Source organism: Odontomachus brunneus, unplaced genomic scaffold, assembly GCF_010583005.1.
Source record: "Odontomachus brunneus isolate Ranch 3 - 2012 unplaced genomic scaffold, Obru_v1 Obru_scaffold_031, whole genome shotgun sequence".
Lineage (NCBI taxonomy): Eukaryota > Metazoa > Arthropoda > Insecta > Hymenoptera > Formicidae > Odontomachus > Odontomachus brunneus.
This window is the reverse complement of record NW_022639481.1, coordinates 2142159-2160049: the sequence shown is the minus strand read 5'-3', so window position 1 is coordinate 2160049 and position 17891 is coordinate 2142159. Positions and strand designations below refer to the sequence as shown.

Sequence of the window (17891 nt, the reverse complement as noted above, 5' to 3'; positions counted from 1 at the left end):
ATATAATTTGTATTGAATAAAATTTTAAAAATTTAGATAAATTGAATTTATTGAATGATTAAAATCTAGAATATTTTTATGATATTTCTTAAGAGTTTATGTGATTTCGGGAAGATCCGGCAAGAACGTACCATCAAGTTTGCTATAGATAAAGGCTAATTCCGCGGGAATTTCCAAGTGATTGACGCCAGCAACAGCCCGCGATGTTCTCTCCTGTTCTTCCCGTTGCTGCTTCGCCTTCGCTCGCTCCTTACTGGCTCGTTCGATTTCCGCTCTCTTCGTCATCTCCTCCTTCAACACCTTGAACCTCTCTCGCTGTTTCCTACCTCGATATAATTTCTGCGCCATCATAACACCCTTCTTCATCGCGCGGAACTGTTTGCGCTCGCGGTAACCACGATACACTGCCTGTATCAACACCGTGCTTCGAGAAATGTTGAGGAATCTTCTGCGTGCTAAGAAGCCTCTCGTGTATCTTTGAACCGTGATGGCCGCCCTTTCCAAAATCAACGCTCTGTTATATTCCAAAGCTCTCTCCAATGATTCCCGCAGGAACACCCTGGTAAGACCGAGCTGGTACTGCGACTGAGCCTCTTTCGGCGCTGCCTTGCTCAAAATTATTCTGCAAAGCTCCTTGTTGGGTGCTCCTCTTGGCAAATGCGTCGAGACAAGATACCGATAACGATCCACAAAATGCCCGAATAAGAGACGAACTGGATAGCCAGTTTTCCTGATGCGGATCGTCTCCAACATTCCCGTGTATCTCAACTGTTCCAGCACACATGGCATGTCGAATTTCATTGGTGCTTTCTCAGTGTTCGGCTTGATACAGCGAACGAACCATGGATTACATTGAGACATGGAATCCAAAAGCTGCTGGAGACTGTCGTGAAACCGAGCCGAAACTGTCGGTGTTCTCGGCTTCATCGTGACGAATCTGCCGTTCGGCTTGTTCATCGTTTTGTTGGCCTCATGAGTATTTCTAACATGTTGGAACATCTTGCTAACCATCGAGATCTTACTGCTGATCAGTAACTCGACTACATCCGGCCTCAGTGTATCTCTGTTCTTATCCAGGAAACCTTCCACATTGTACCAAACTTGTCCAGCGTAATGTCTGATCGCGAACTCGGCCGAGTTCATCCTAGGCCTCGAGTACAGTTCACTCAGTGCGTGATTGTAGTGGCACTTCTCCAAGAAGGAAAGATCCGTCGCCTTGGGGAAGTTGCTCTCGTCGTCCAGCAGGTGAAGAATGCCCACCGGTTTCTTCGCTATCAAGTGAATAACCGGTAGATTGTCCGTGTAGTTGATGGTGGTCCAATCGATCTTCTCTTTCGCGTATTCCTGCTGCTCGAGCTTGAAGATGTGCTTGTTGAAGTAAAATTGCAAATTCTCGTTCGCATAGTTTATGCACAACTGCTCGAAACTGTTCTCCGTGAAATTCTCGAAGCCGAAGATGTCGAGGATCGAAATGGCCGCTGTCTGCTTGGTGCCTTTGTAAACGATGTGGTTGACGCGCGCTACCAGCCACGAGAAGAGCGAGCTGTACAGAGCTTTTGCGAAAGCGTCTCTGGCATCAAGAGCTTGGTCGATGTTCAAAGCCGTAAAGACTCGCTCGTTTCTAGCCTCCTGCGATAATAAGCCAAAGAATTTATGTTTTACTAGTTTGACTTAACGAGAATCTAAACAACTGAGATATATTTAGAAGAAGCCCAACTAATGTCTAGAAGATATCTAACAATAAATCATTCTTCTTAAGGAGCTTTACGTTTCTTAGACAATTGTATTGTTTGGAAACTCACCGTCGTCTTTGTAGTTAATGCTCGGATGATGCCATCGGAATTTACTTGAAGGAGGTGCGCCGCCCAGCGTATTTCAGCGTCGGAACCAACTTCCACTCCTTCCTGACCGTGCCTCATTTGCTTCCGGTGAAAGTACACGTTGCCCAGGTGCAATACACTAGCTAGAATTTTAAAGATCGTGTCTTGCTCCTCGGACGTGAAGCCCAGGACTTGCATGGCTGACAAGAGTGCCTTGAAATCCTGAACGTCACTTTTGCCGTCAATCTCACAGTTTCCACCCTGAAACAAACACGGAATATTCTTAATAATTATCTAATGGAGGTTATCTTCCTGAACAGTGAAGATATAAGGTCTCTTCACGTACCTGATTTAAATAAAAATACTTGTCCGGGGTAAGAAGACCATATTTATCCCTGAGTTGCTGGTCAAGTCCAGCCAAAAGTTCATAGAACACGTGGTAATTTCTCTCCTCTGAAGCTTGAGTTACTATTCTACTCTTTTCTAGCAGATATTGCGTTATCCTACCGCCTACGATCGCACCGCTGAGAAACAGATAAATGAAATCTCCATAATCAGCATCAACGAAACTATGACATCAATGTTCGCTCTTGTTCGCTCTTAACATTACTTACTCTCTAAAGTGAACCTCCAAGTACTTTCCAAATCGACTACTGTTGTCGTTTCGTGGCGTTTTAGCGTTACCAAAGCTTTCGAGAAGCGGCGTCGCCTCCAGAATTTGTTCGGTGACAAGATTGTTAGGTGCGCGATTGACTGCCGCGAGATATTGCATCACTAATTTCGTAGACTCCGTCTTTCCTGAGCCGGACTCGCCAGAAATAACAACCACCTGATTGGCACTGGAATTGTTGGCCGCAGTCACCTGACTATACGCGGAAGAGCCCACAGCGAATAAATGTCTGCAGAAAACGTTCAAATAAAATCGTTTGCTTTGGATATAAGGTTACAAGTTACAAAATTAAGTGCAATATGACCTTTGTGAGGTTTGTTACTTAAATTAATTAAAATATACGTTATTTAAAACATAAGGGAATTAATATATACTAACGGTGGAAGTGTTCCAAGGATCCGTCCTTCGTAAAGCTTCACTTGATCCAATCCGTAGATGTCGAACATTTTGTACGGATTCACTGCGACGAGGATACTTCCTGTGTATGTCTGTACACACAGATTCATTATAAATATAATTAACGTTATTAACGTTAACAGTTAATAACGAATAATTAGTAATAAATACGTACATAAATTAATTCTTTGTCGTAACGAATCTTCAAATTCCACAATAACGAAGCTTCGTTCAAATCTCTAAAAAATTTAATCGGATTGTTGAAGAAAATATCGAACATAATTACATATGATTCAGTATGTAGCAAAGAAGAGACTCACGTCAACTGGATCATATCTTCGACACCATTTTGACCCAAGTCCTGCCTGGGCTTTACTCCGTTCAGGTTCGTGAGAGTGAAGATTTGCGGCTTAAACACATTAATTGTACACATTAATTATTCGTTGCTTTTCTGCACAAAAGTCCAGCTTAGTCATATGCATTCGTGCAATTTTTGTGAACGTACGATTACGCTCGACGACGCTTTCCATTTGCAATTTTTAACAGCAAAAAAGGGTTACAGGGAACGTTCAAAAACGCAACTTTCCATTTGAAACAAAATTTGTGATCATTTTTGTCGCATTTTCTCGGCGTGGCCTGTGAGGAGAACGTCCGACAAAAAACGAGGATTCGTGCGAATTCACATAAGACGCGAGAGAGCCACTCACGTGAGACCTAACCGGATACCGGACCGTCTGCGTTTGCAGTTGCGATTCCATTGGCGTCGGTGACAGCACGTTGTTTACGACAGAATAGTAAGAGAAATTTTATTATTAATTATTATTATTAATTTTAATATATCGTTTGCTTTTTAATTTTATTTCCTCTTTATTTTACTATTGCTTTAACCGGAAAACGACTATGATAAACTCTATAAAACTGCATAAATATAATTTATATAAATATAAAAACATTAACATATTAAAGCGTTTTAATTATACTTATATGTTTAATAAACTACACATCAAGATTATAAAAAGTAAAAAAAGAAAAATATGTATTTTCATATTTACATTTTAAATTCATATATCTGAATTGTTATGGTTAACTGATAAATTTTTTTATTTGATGAAGCTTTTTTCATTGTAAGTATCGAGGGATGTCACTTCTAAAAGAGAAACATATATTCAACAAATTCCACTATTATATAGAAAGTAATTTCAGGGCATAATAAGGTGTTACTTGGGATAGGGAAGAATATATAACTTCAGGATTAATGACATATCTATGATCGTGTAATTCATCCGTCACATATAGGACTAAAAGAACAAGTTAGCATAATGAAATCTACATAATGAGCATCAAGTTCTTCAGGCGTTATTTTAAAAACAACCAGTGTGCTTTACGCCAATGTGCACCGTCATCTATAATGGGACACCGGTGAAGTGCAGTGCTGCAACTAGTGCACGACAATACGCATGGAGAACACAAAGCAGGCAGGCAGGAAAACTCCCCGTGTTGCTAAATGGCCTGCGGTGGGTGTCGGTTGCATAATGATGTGGTTGCCTGGTATTAATGGAAATTACGTTAACGATGCGTGTGAATAATCATCCGTCTCTCATTTCACTGCGCTGTTCGTGGGTTCTTTAAATACGAGAGACGCCCACACCAGGGAGATCGATGACCAACAATGGCTACAATTCAAGGCGCGGGAGCACGAACTTGAAATTCGCACGAGCGCGAAGGACAGAAAGGCGAAAAAGGTGGAAACCAGATTGAAACAGACGCGAGCACGACGTGAGAGTTGTGGCTCACGTTCTTGTTTAATGGATCATTCAAATGTACTGGGTGTCTGCTAGTGATCGAATAAAAAGTAGACCACGACGTTTCTTAACCAAAACGGGACAATTTGGCCTCTTGCAAATATTTGAAGAACCGTATTTCAGTTGCTCAAGTTTTTCGCGAATAAGATTTAGTCGACGAAGGATGTACACGCATTGGAGGATCGCCATAACATACGCTTGTTCAAAGCCATTTGTTACCAGCCAAATGGTGCGTTCACTAAAATATTGAATAATTAAAAAATCCGTTATTCAAGCTAAAGGAACAAAAGGAAAGTTGCTCCGTTTCACTTAATGAATTCTATAATCTGCTTTGCCGACGATCATTGCGAGACACCTTGTATAAGGTCGCTAGAAAGTCGAGAACCGACCGGCAGATTACTCAAATATCACGCATATTCGCGCCGTTTCTGTTTGTTTTGACGATTGCTTGTAGTGACCCGTCTGAAGCATACTTAACCTGTTGTTACCTAAATTGAATCGAGGTTACGGTGTTAAGTTAGCGTTGAACATTAAAATCGTGTGTAAATTGATAAATATTCAGATATTTTAGAGGACTAAATAATTCACAAGCTAAAATTAGAAACGCGACATTTATGTAAACGTTTTGGCGCGAAGATAGTGTCAAGTGGTCAGGTCGTCTGCATAGTTTTCATCCACAGTAAATGCAGAATAACCGGTTGACCGCTGCGCGGTCATGAGATAGCTGGGTGTTGACGAATAGAAGGGATCGTTTACATCGAAGTTAAATGTACGACCTGACCTGTCCTCTCTTCTAGTTATCGCGTTTTCCATCTGCTTCCCATAATTATGCGCGGTTAGTCTTATAGGCGTTAATTAAACGCTTTCTATCGAGACTCTCTTTACCTTGCCGGCGATAACCGCTTGCACCGAAAGTACATTGGCAGCTCGGTGATATTCCAGAACCTCGCCTGGCAGCACGTGGCCGACTCCAGGGTCGAACCACACTAATTCACCCTGCAAGTAACATAATCGCACTTGAAATAAAAGGTTCAGCGACATTGATAGCTAATTTTCTTTTTTAACACTTTATTAGAACGATAACTGCTAAACGCAGATATCTACTGTTTTCAATAATGTATTAAAAATTGAGGTGTAGGTGAAATCAATTCACATTATCCAAAATATTAAGCAGTAGTTTTGATTTTAATTCTAAATTCTCAATTCTAAAGAATGCGGCCAAATTTAACCTCATTTTATGATATATGCCCCACAATCGAAATCTTAAATTATTTTTTAATAAAATTATAACTATTCATAAATAGATTAAATATATGTAAGTATGAAAATGACACGCTTCACCATTTGGGAGAAGTGGCCTAAAAAGATATGTGTTCTGTCAAAGTAAATGATATCGTTAAGACCTTAGGAAATGTATAGGAAATATAAAAAATGGGAAAGATGGAAGTCTTTGTAAATAAAACAATACGGATTATAAGTGCTAATAATTATTATTAATTAAAGGTGATATTTTTTTACCAAGCTACAATTAAATTAATCGTCGATTAATTCTGTTGAAACTAGCAGAATTGATTAGTAGCTATTCGCTGGTCACATTTTTAGCTAAATTTTAGCAATCAATAGCTACAATTTTATTAAAAAATAATTTAAGATTTCCAAACAAAATGGGGCTAAAAACTTATGAGAGCTTGGCTGCTCTCTTTTAATTTCCACATAGCGAACGAGTTAATATGTTCATTAAGTTTGAATACTGTTGCGATTTTCGAATACTCAAACCGTTTTCAAGTTCCACGATGGAGAGCCGCGCGACACGGAGGACGTCTTCCTCTTTCCGGTACAGAAGCCAAATATCGATGACGACGTTGCGGGAGAACAAGATCGAACGCTATTAGCGTCGCTGAAGGCTCTGACGTGCGCTGGGACGTGCGTCGCCGTCTTCCTCACATAATTCGATCTCTCTTTGGTTTGCTTCGTCATTAATCCCGCGTTGGAGGCCCTTCGTTGCTCGTTTACATCCTTGGTCGAATGTCCCGTCGATGTCTTCCTTCCGATCTTCACATAACTTGGCAACGTCGTCGGTCTTATCGGTGTCCTCGGGTTCTCCTTTTGACCTTCCACTAATAGTCCACTTTGCGACTTCGACCTGCATCTCACCTGTCGCTCGCTGCTTGTCGTGAAGTCCGTTCGAGGATACCTACTGCGAGACCAGGAGTCTGTTCTTGAATTCTTCCTTGTTCTAGACTCAACGGAGTCCACTCGAGAAGACGCATTCGTACTCTCCGAATCGTGTTTCCGCACCTTGAAGTTACGTACTCGCTCAAAGTCTGCTTTAGAGACCAATATGGCGTCGTGCTTTACTTGGACCAATTCTTGATCCCGATCTTGATGCATTTTGCGCTCGAAGGAATCCGCATGATCGACGTTGCTGATTATCCTCCGCCTGGACACCGCTCTATCGATTGATCCTGGCTTCTCCTCCTGGTCTTGAGACACCTGCCTGGAAACCTTGCGCGCGACCTTCGCGTAAACGATGTCGTCACCGCTGGCATCATTTGCGTACTTGGATCGATCAGGCGTGTCGGGAACGGGATCCCGCAAGTGTCTAACGACTTTCGAAGTCTCGGCGCGCTCACCACTTGTCTTCGTCTTGGAGAACCTTGTCAGAGTGCTCAAAGACGTCGCGGAGTCGCGCAGGGACGTAACGCCGGTTGGCAACGACATTTTCCGCCGTCGAATCCTACCATAGATCGGCGCCTCCCTCCCAACGGACTCTCTCGTCCTCGAAGTCACGTACTCTTCCAGTCGAGCCGATCTCGAGGCGTGCAAAATCTTAGGCAAGGTCGACGGCCGCGAGAGATCGCGATCCTCCTTAGCCCAGCGGGCGGGATTCTGAATGTTAGAAGGTATCTTCGCCACGTCCTTCAATTGCGCTTCCGCACTTGCGCGTCGCCGCAGGATATCCTGCCGGGAGACTCTCTTCAGGAGCGAAGAAGTGTGCTCGGCGTCCTGGCGAGTTCTCCTACCGATTGACGGCAGAGTTCTCGGTCTCTCCAACTGTTCCTTCTTCGCGGAATTCAGTGGGATCTCGGTATCGTCCTTGACGCATCTGCGTCGCAGGATCTCTTTCCTGGAGATCGCCAAGCCGCGCGGCACGGTGTGGAAAAGTTCACGATCGCTGGTCGCTGTCGCTCGGCGATCCTTCGGTTCCTGCGACGACCGGACGGAAGTCCGATATTGCCTGTTCCTCGCTGCTTCCGGCGCGCCGCAGGAATCCGGAGCGGAATTCGAATCTGGGTCTGGGCCGCTGCCGCTCGCATTATGCAACGCGCGTCCGCCGCGGCCGGATAACGGTTCCGCGCTCGCGTAGAAAGCTTCCGAGGAGCGTGGCGAAAAGTGACTCCGCGAGGTCGACGATCGACCCACGGACCAGCGCCGTTGTTGCTGCTGCTTCACCGATCCTGGTGGATCCATGTTAGCCATCGCTGGCGAGAGTATATAGGCGATCGGCCGTGCGCTTCATGTGCAACGCATACCGGACGGATCGCTCACCGCTTACCTCTTCGCCGAGATTTCTCTCTTCGCGCGTGATCGCGCAGCACCTCGTTGCCGATAATGTCGGTGGCTTACGCACACTCTAACGCCTTGCGTGCCAAATTGACTGTACGTAAGACTGGTAGCAAGCGTGAATTCCCAACTATCATTAGTTTCAGAGCCACTCATCAATGGATACCAGCCGAAATCGAATTTATCCGTAGATTTCTTGGACAATGCTTCCTCTTTGAAAGTCGGATCTCTGTTTAAGTGTTTCCCATATGGGAGTAACACGTGTCTACGTGTTTATCTTCGCATACATCCGTCGTGTGTACATAAGTGACGTGGCATTAGCTGAATGTGTTACGGCGCGATTGTGTGAGTGCGGACACACAGTCTCGATTTCTATGGATTATGATCTCGGGAGATGTGAGGGACGTTCTCGTGTGTGTATCTCTACACAAGGATGAGCATGTGTCTGTCCTCAGTCTTCCAACCACTCCCGTGGCACGTGACATACGAACATTTCTCCGTTTTCCTTTTATAAATATCACCTGCGACACGATTGCGCTTTCCTCCGTTTACGGTGATGTTGAGTGTGTTTCGATTGCATTTTTCAAGCTCGCTCAATTTACATAATAGCCTCCTCGTAGAAGATGAGTGCATGCAACGTTTCAGGTCAATGCCCGCTGCACAACTCTCTCGGATGCACCGAAGTATCGAACACACACGACACATATCTTTCACTCGTCGCGATTGCTTCACATGAAGCTTCACATTAGTCACTCGTATAGTACAAAAAATTCCACGTGAAATTATCAATCGCTCTCTATGCAGTCGAATATTAACTACTCCTTCAGAAGCCACTGCTTTTTATGCTAATTATTAATAATTACTAAGCAACACACGCGCGAGGCTAATTATATATATAATGTTAGTAATCTTCCAATATATTTCAATATCAATTTTATTAATATATCAACGTATATATCGGTGTTATTTAATTTTATATTTAATTTTTTATTTAATAATTGTTTTTATTTTTAGTATATTCTATTACTAAATATTTTATATTAATTATCGAGCTCACTCTTTCGTACGTAACACATTGTTTCAACACCGTCTGTTACCAAACTGAAAGTAAATGGACGAGAGCACAACACTTCATTATTCGCACGAAATCGTATCCGCAACCAAGAAATAGATTCTCTCTTCGTTCCCAACTAAAATCTGCGGTAAAGTTGTCGATTGCTGCTCGTCCGTCAAAGCTTCAGATTCTTCTACCTCAGCTAACTTCCAATGTGCATTTTCATGTTCACCGTTTTCCGCTCCATGTTTCCTTCAACTTTCGAATCTGCTTGCAGCAGCCACGATCGGGCCTTATGAGGGAATCTTGTCACGATCGCGACCACGACCGCGACCTAAGTCGCTGGATGGGACCCGCGTCGTCGCGCATGTTGAATTCAGTCTAAGGAAGTTAGGAGGCCACGCGAGCTTCCATCGGGCTCATTGGGTCAGTTGGCAAAAATCCGTGCAGCTCATGCGGAATTCGTTAACGGTCTCTGCGATGTTGTCCTGAGTACCATCGATGCTCCTCTCCGTCATCCTTCGCTCCCGAAAGTGACGCTTTCGCCGGAACGAGCCGCTCGGCAGAAGCGCTCTTCCTTCTCTTCGAGGCTGAAGATGATAGCGCGATGCGGACTCTAGGATGTTCGACGCGGCACTGGAAGTTGCAGGCCTTCCTCTCCGCAACAATTGCCTCGCGTATGCAGTGGCGTATGCGTTTTTAATTGAGACGCGCTAATTAGGCCGTGCCAGGAAAGCGGCTCACATTTTCGATCAAATGTGTCACTCCGATCGTCACTGTATCGCGTTTCACCGTCTCGTTGCCTCGTTTACCATGTCTTTCCAGTCAACCGTCCGACTTATAGACTGCCGTCTAATGTATTTGCCTTCGGGCCGCTTCTCCAGCATATGAGAGGACGAAATCATACGCTACCGGCGCCAGTGGATCGAAACGCTTTGGGGTGGAACCAAGCGTGCCTTTCTTCTTATATAAATTACGCGCTAAATACGCGCGCGCACACGTACATACGTTGGACATGGGCTGCAGAAGCCGCAGAAGCGAAGGGAAGCGATTCTGCCTAGCGGCCGTGGCGAGTTGCAGAAGAGCGATAGAAATTGTCGATTGTGGTTGCGATGAGCGCAATCTCAAAATGGGACACGATTATCACGTTTGCCCCCGCCAATGCTGGGTTGATTCGTCGGTCACATTTTTTACATTCCTCGTCTACGAGGTGGCCCGGCTCTTCGTCGCTCATTTTCCTTATCAGTCCTTTGAACAATTCCAAGTCGTGATTTTTTTTCGTCAAGAGAGAGCGTATGAACTGTCTCTCTTGTATATTGTTATGGATTAACGAGTATATATAAGACCCGAGCACAAGCAGCAAGAGAAGCGTGGATCCATTTGTTAAATCTCTAACAGCTTCATGTCTTCATTTTCGATAATAGCAGTTATCTAATAATATGAGTTATTTAATTTATTTTCGTGAATGCCCCACGCTCGCGCCGTCGGAATGCTTCCTCAATTATTGCGTTCATTATATGCGATTGGATGCACGGGGAGCGAAGTAAAAGTGAGAAGCCGTCACTTGCCTAGCGCTCGCAATGCATCTGCATTCCTAACGCGCTCACGCAACAAAATTTTCAAATGCGCCTTCACATTGATTATATGTGGCTGCTATTAAGAGATATTAATCTGTGAACTCGGTATTGTTGCATTCAGTATTAGAAATGCGCAAGTTAATTTTGCAATCAAATTAAATTGTTAAAAATTTGCAGTTTTTAGATTTAATTATTCGTAAAATGGACGGTTTTAAATTTTTTAAATAATCAGTTGTTTTTAGATGAGTTTTTAGTTGTGTTAAAAATGCATAATTATATATAGGTAGTCAATAGTCGTGTTATCTATTTAAAATAGGAACGTTTTACCAATAAATAGCTTTTCGTATCCTTCAATGGACTGGCCGTTTATTGAACTAACCGTGTGTTTTCTAGTCGCAAAGTCGACGTCGATCGGCACGTTAATCGATCGTTGACTAGCAATGGAAGACGTCGGACGAGGCGTTCGAAAGTGGTCGCTACGAGCAGCAACGCAATTGCGTGTGCGCAGATCATTGACTCCGACCACGCAACGATCCCTTCGTGATCATGACTATGTAAACATTGTAACCTCGTGAAAATCACCAAATTATCGTTTGATAGCATTGAGAACTTGTGTTTTAGTAAACAATAAAACATATTTTTTTTAATTATCTCTTCGTATCAATCTCTTCGTTATTAAGGTTTTCACTCATAAGAAGTTTTGTTCATTCGTAGTATGTCATCCATAAATAAATCAATTGCCAAAAAGTCAATTACAGATGGCAAATGGTATTAGGATATTACCAGCAATTTCTGGTTCCGGATAACAGGGTACTTGGCTGCTTCGAGTGGCACGAGTATTTGAAGCGCATTCGCGAATTTAGATATTGAACAGATATTTGTGTACAGATAGTACTCAGTTTATGCTGAAATAGAAGTAACATCAACTCACCTTTTGCCACTCGGTATACATCTTGAAGCGACGTTAAATCGACCTCCGTGTGAAAGTATCCGGCATTTTGCACAATCGGCTTGTTCTGAAACAGAAAGAAATTCGACTGATTATTATTTGCATAAGACACAACCATCAAAAGTATGTCGAGCTTTCATTCTTAGTTTATTTTACAACAACAGACTTTATTTGGATACGAATTGTTTATCAATTCTCAATGCCAAAGTCATGGCTTGCGCATCTACCAAGAAATGATATGCCGATCGCATATAACGGAAAGAGCATCGACCAGCGACCAATTGTCCCTTTTGATTCTCGCAACTTCCGGCACAGTCGGAAGAATATCGATGACATGTTTCAAACTCTTTGTTATGACGACACTTATGTGTATATGTTTACTTACTCATACCTAATCGTGATACAAGAAAATCTTTAAACTCATTGAAGTTCTTACGGAGATAAGAAAAATCTAACTATTGCAGGAATTCAGCTAACACTAACACTGTTACATGTGCAGTGTTAGTTATTCTATCCTGTATTTGAAGAAATATTAGTGTGCGAGCATGGTATGATATCGATCATAATTGCACGTTCGGAAATATGGGAAGTGTCGCAATAAGTATTTAACTTCGCAAGATCGAGATATACACGCTCTCAACCACGCGTGTATCTATACTTTTATGACACGTACACAAGATATCCACAGACATATTATATTGTACTTTCCGCCGCACACGGCACCATTCCATTGTCATAAGCTACGTGAAAAGAAACGTACATTTTCCAATGCATATTAAAATATAAGCTGCGCATATAATAAATTGCACCGTTATCGTGTGGCACATTAAACGAATCCCGTTGTCCATATCGTTTCATAATTGACGTAGTCCTTACCTTATTAGGTACCATATTTTTATTCATACAATTTTTTAATTAATTGATACCATTATTTCTTATATTTCTATCATCATTATACTGTAATTTCTTTAAATATTTGCATCTAAAGTTTATTCATCTTAAAATCTAAGACAGAGCTTAGAATCATTATGTTCTGTCAGAAAAGCCAGTTCCACAAACTCATCACCCGGCCCTGCACATTGCAGCGTGTGAGTGAACGTATACTCGCGCGCATCGAATGCGGCGCTCTGCGTGGATAAATCTCGCGGATAAACCTTCCAGTAAAAGTAGCAAGCGGCGTCCTTCTCCGCGTGCTCACCGCGGAATGCATTTCGCAATTTTATGCTAATTTGGTTAGTCACCCTCGATCTGCGCCGCGCGCTCGCTGCGAGCGAGGAGAACGCGTAGGCCACGTTTGACAGAACGAGGAACACGGGGAGACAATGGCGACGGTGGCCGATTTGGTCTTTCGACACCGTCGATTGTTCATTGTCCGTTACCGCGCTGTCTCCTATCGCCGGCTTCCTCGGCGAGTTCGACTTACCGGAAAACGACGAAATGGCTGACCGGTTTTGCCGGCGCATTATCCGCGTCGTGCGTCATCCTCGTTTTTTCTGTCAGAATGAATGTATTTAGCACCGCAGACGAGTCTTGCACAAAAGATACCCAAAAACGAGGATCAGATCAGGTCGAAATAAGTCAAACTGAACGGACGGAAACGCTACAGTATCAATGAATGCAAGCTACTCGAAACAGTTCTTTTACTGTAAAGAAAGAAATTGAAATAATTTATAATTAAATTATTACTTTTGGTCAAACATTACATTAGAATCATGGAAGAAGAATTATTGTATTTGGAAGAAACTTACTTTCTAAGTTGGACCTATATTAAATGAAATTATACATATAATTAACGCAAATATTTTTTTAAATAAACTGTCTCATCTTTCAGCTAGCCTCAAGCTGTACTGGCTCCCGTACGTCTGAAGGTTAACATATACGTAGATGGTTTCGTTATGTGATTTGTGAGAGAGAGGGAGTGCAATAAAACCCCAAAGTATATAGTAAATATTTTTGTTCTGCCGTTCTCTCTCTCTCTCTCTCTCTCGTTCTCCCCTTCAATATCCTCACAGCGAACGTTAATGGCGACGAGAGAATAGAGGCTTCACGATGCAAGTTATCCAGGTCAGACAGAGAAAGCAGTAGCCCGGCTGCGGTGATACAAGGATCTTATGTAATTCATAATCGCACCTCTCTCGCGCCTTTTGAAACAAGAGTTAGCCGGCGGATTAATCGCGCGCGCTGTCCTGTCACTCGTACGACCGGATCATTTCAAAGTCACTGCGATCCAGATTGCGTTCGATCAACACAGCAGTGCTGTTTCGAACAGGGCGCGGCTTTTGCGCGAAATCCAAGCGCAACCAGCCCCGCCGATAAGAAAGCAGCTTTTAGGAAGCACTTTCTCCTGGAGTTTTTATTATCCGTTCCGTATCATTCACAATCGGACTTTCGTGTAACGCCATGGCGAGCCTCTCGCGTGCGATCGCGCCGCGTTTCCCCGGATCATTCATTTCCGCCTGTCATTTTTCGTATTAGTAACACTACAATGCCTTTAAAGTGTGAAGTTTATAGCATCGGAATTTCTAACGGTTTCCATCGTGCAATCACCACTAGCGGAAATTACTGTACGAGGAAAAAGTATTGTAAAATCGCTAAACGGGAGATTTTACACGAGGCTTCTTACAGTTACACAAATTCGACATGCTACATCCATTTTTTCGCTTGAAATTTCCGGGACATGAATGAGCACGGTTAACGGGGACGTCGTCTTCCACGGTGACAGTCACAGATGGACGCGTTGTCCTTGAATACTTTCGCCTAATCGTGCATCAGTCCAAGTGTCGCGCGCTGCAACGCGCCATTTTAAAGCTGAGCGCGCATGAACTTTGTCTCGACATTTGCGAAATGGACGGATCCTTCACGGTGTTTGAGTCTTATCGGGTTTCATATCCCGTTGCGTCGTGACATTCCGCGGAAATCTGCACGTACGACTTCTTTTTTTCCTTTCCACGATCTGTATCTGTTATAACATTAATCTAACTGTTTCTCGTTACTTCTCGTACTTCTCATTGCGCGACCAACGCTCACCGGCGACATGAGCTCCGAGCTGCAAGGCTAGAACTCGAGCTAAATTTCTCGACTCTCAACTGGTTTGGTGAGGTCCTGACGCGTAAGAAATGTCCGGTTGAGTGTTGACTTAACCTTCATCCGTTCCTCAAAACAGGTATTTGAACAAGAAACTAAAGTTCTTGCCACTTATCTCAATTAGAGACACTCAAAATTCTACACAACTTATTTACGATAAGATCCATTTTAGAGTCTTGAAAGCTTAGAAAGTATTCCAGCTACGTGAGACGTCATTTGTCCCGTATTTATAAGAAAAGAAAATAGTCCGAAATTTATAAAGTATCTAATCATTTTCACCTCCTCAACCCTGTATTGTATTTGACATAAGACTCGCGATTTCTGATGATATATGTAGCAGATAAACTTAATGCAATTTTTGTCAACAAACACATCGATAATTCAGAGGAAATCAACTTATGCCGCGCGTAGAAGAGCACCGAGAGTTTTCACGTTTTTCAAATTCCCTTTCTCCATTCAAAACACTTTATACGAGTAGAAAATTTGATGGAGACCGATTATAAGAGGCAATTTCGACTTTATCAGTGCACTACACATCAATATATCCATTACGAGAAGGATCATACGCGAATACACGGAGCGCATCTTCACGATATCGCCTGTGTGGGCATCGATGTCTCCGGAATCTTCGATATCGCTTGTGCAGGAGAGATCGATCGTGATGGCATCCACGCTTCGACTTTCTCAGGCCGCTTCTCGCGCTCGGGGCTTACCTCTGACGTCGTGGACGTGTCGCCAATATTCTGAGAGAGACCAGAATCCTAAGACGAACCAGTTGAAATGATCGGCCAGAAGAGAGACGAATCTTCAGTCAAGGGGGTGTAGGGTCCACGAGTTTTCTGCGCGGTACAAGGTCGCGGATGGCAGCAGGAGGATTGTGTAGCGGCTATCTACGCGACAATAAATCACACTTCGCGATCACACTGCTTCGCGAACCGCTCTGAAATCGCGTGCGGATCGCGGATCCGTTCCGTGCTCGCGATTACAATTTCTCGATTCGAGCGTTGCGGACGATCGAGCACCAACTGCTTCCACGACGCGATTCCAGATCGTGGTATGCGGCTGCTCGACCTCGCCTAAGAGGAAGATAGCACCTACTGCCACTATGAGGAGCCACCGTACGCGGCGTGTGTACCGTTACACACGCGCGCAGATTACAGGTGGTACCAGGTATAACCTGAAGGCAGCTTACAATCCGACCGTGGTCGCTGAAGATTTCACGGTTTGAAACAGCCTGTAGTCTTCAGACCGGCAGCAACGTACCTATCGTGCATGGATCCTGCATAACATTGCATGAGGTTAGGAGATTATATAAATAAACAATAAAATATATTCATTTTTTAATTTCATGATTACTTCGCTATGCATTTAAGTAAGTACTATGTTAGCATGTTAAAACGTTGGGTGAAACAATCATAAATTGAAATAAAAATATTGTGGATAAATAGTTATAAATAATTCGGCTATTATCATTCACTTTTCTTATTCAAATATGAATAATAAATAAATAAAAAATATAAAGGAGGATTAGTATATCGGGGACATGCATATTAATGGTATTACTATAATGTTAATAACGAAATGCTAAGGTAATATACATACGTCAAATAATGTCAATGTAATATACTCGTCATTGTTAATTTATTCACCGACAAACGTATTCAATAAGGAAGAGCTGAGAAGTAGACAGGAGAAATCTCACGTTTGGCCCACTGAGGATTCCTTAAAATACATTCTGTTTGGGTCGGCGCGCGTCACGTTTCATACGCCACGTTGCAGGTATGTGCAGGTGCGTATTTCTTGCCCGCGCGTTTTCGTTTTCCAAATACGATGTGCAAGTAGAATTCACGGAAGGCGGTCACCAGAACCCCTCAAAGAGGTCATCTAATCGACAGCTATTGTCGTCGGGGTCCGACATAAGACCCCTTTCTATAATTTTAGGCAGCTCCAGTGTCACTTTCGTGATGACCGGGTCTCGACCACATGTCAATAAAATTAATAGAATTTTTAACGATCAAAAGAGAAAGTTACGGCTCGTAAATATTAGATTGCTTTCAATACGGAAATATTGAAACATGGCGATTGATGATAGAAAAATAAAGATCAAGAAAGCAGAACGTTGTCTGTAAATAAATTTTTTATTCATTAATATTATTTAATCACACTCAAGTTTGTCTGAATATTTTTATAGAGATTTACGAAAGAATATTAATTGAATTTTTTTACCTATTTTTACATTAGAAGTTTGACTCACATTTTGCATAATTTTTTTAATTTTTGCGATTTTTGAAGTCTTGTCTTGTGCTTCTTATTTTAAATTATTTCGTATTCTCGATGCGTGAAGTATTTATTGTCGAGGTTAATTAACTGATCTAACAGATATAACAAACGAGTTGCGGCGCCGTTATCTCTACAAAGATATTCCTGATCACGTGGCGACTAAATTAAATCGAGTCCGCTTTGCCGTGGACGTGATGGGAATGTGGGAAATGGGTAATGGAACATGCGTTCCACTAATTCTATCACGTCGACACAATAAAAGTTATAACGACATTATTTACATATTCGTTTAGTACGCTACTACTAAGAGAGGCAAGCAGAAGATTTGTAAACATATATGTACAGGATTTCTAAATACTAAATCGAATAGTATGTAATAGTTGTTGACATACAAAGGAAGATAAACATAACATGGACATATGATTCAATTCATCTTATGATGTTTTTGTTCCTCTATTCAACTGCATGAATCCTTTAGATATTAACATAAATGCTTTTAAAATAATTAGAGTTCAATAATTGATTATCTATTCCAAGATTTAATCGACGACTACTGATAGATTCCATGGACTTTGTCTACCGCTCAGTAATGCGACCGCACCGTAATATCGCAAATATGCGAGCAATGTACTATAGATTTCCATTCACCATTCCTTCGATTTCACGAGCGAAGGATACGCGACAGCCTTCGGCAA

General features: G+C 42.5%; 2 protein-coding genes across 3 annotated transcripts in view; both read right to left on the bottom strand.

Moving 5' to 3' along the window:
• Nucleotides 1-15981, bottom strand: part of LOC116843258 (unconventional myosin-XV) — a 37469-nt gene extending 21488 nt beyond the window's left edge. For both annotated transcript variants that reach the window (XM_032813531.1, XM_032813532.1), the window contains exons 1-10: nucleotides 15630-15981; nucleotides 11815-11899; nucleotides 5574-5684; nucleotides 3207-3295; nucleotides 3062-3125; nucleotides 2869-2978; nucleotides 2435-2719; nucleotides 2167-2344; nucleotides 1803-2081; nucleotides 132-1629 (exon numbers count right to left, since the gene is read on the bottom strand). In XM_032813531.1, coding sequence (XP_032669422.1) covers nucleotides 132-1629; nucleotides 1803-2081; nucleotides 2167-2344; nucleotides 2435-2719; nucleotides 2869-2978; nucleotides 3062-3125; nucleotides 3207-3295; nucleotides 5574-5684; nucleotides 11815-11835 — 2635 coding nt within the window. In that variant the 5' untranslated portion in view covers nucleotides 11836-11899; nucleotides 15630-15981. The remainder of the gene's footprint in view (nucleotides 1-131; nucleotides 1630-1802; nucleotides 2082-2166; nucleotides 2345-2434; nucleotides 2720-2868; nucleotides 2979-3061; nucleotides 3126-3206; nucleotides 3296-5573; nucleotides 5685-11814; nucleotides 11900-15629) is intronic.
• On the bottom strand, nucleotides 5786-10907 carry LOC116843259. The gene has a single exon (XM_032813533.1). It carries the CDS (start codon nucleotides 8166-8168, stop codon nucleotides 6459-6461), a length of 1710 nt encoding a protein of 569 aa, XP_032669424.1. The 5' UTR covers nucleotides 8169-10907; the 3' UTR covers nucleotides 5786-6458.
• Nucleotides 15982-17891: the final 1910 nt, after the last annotated feature.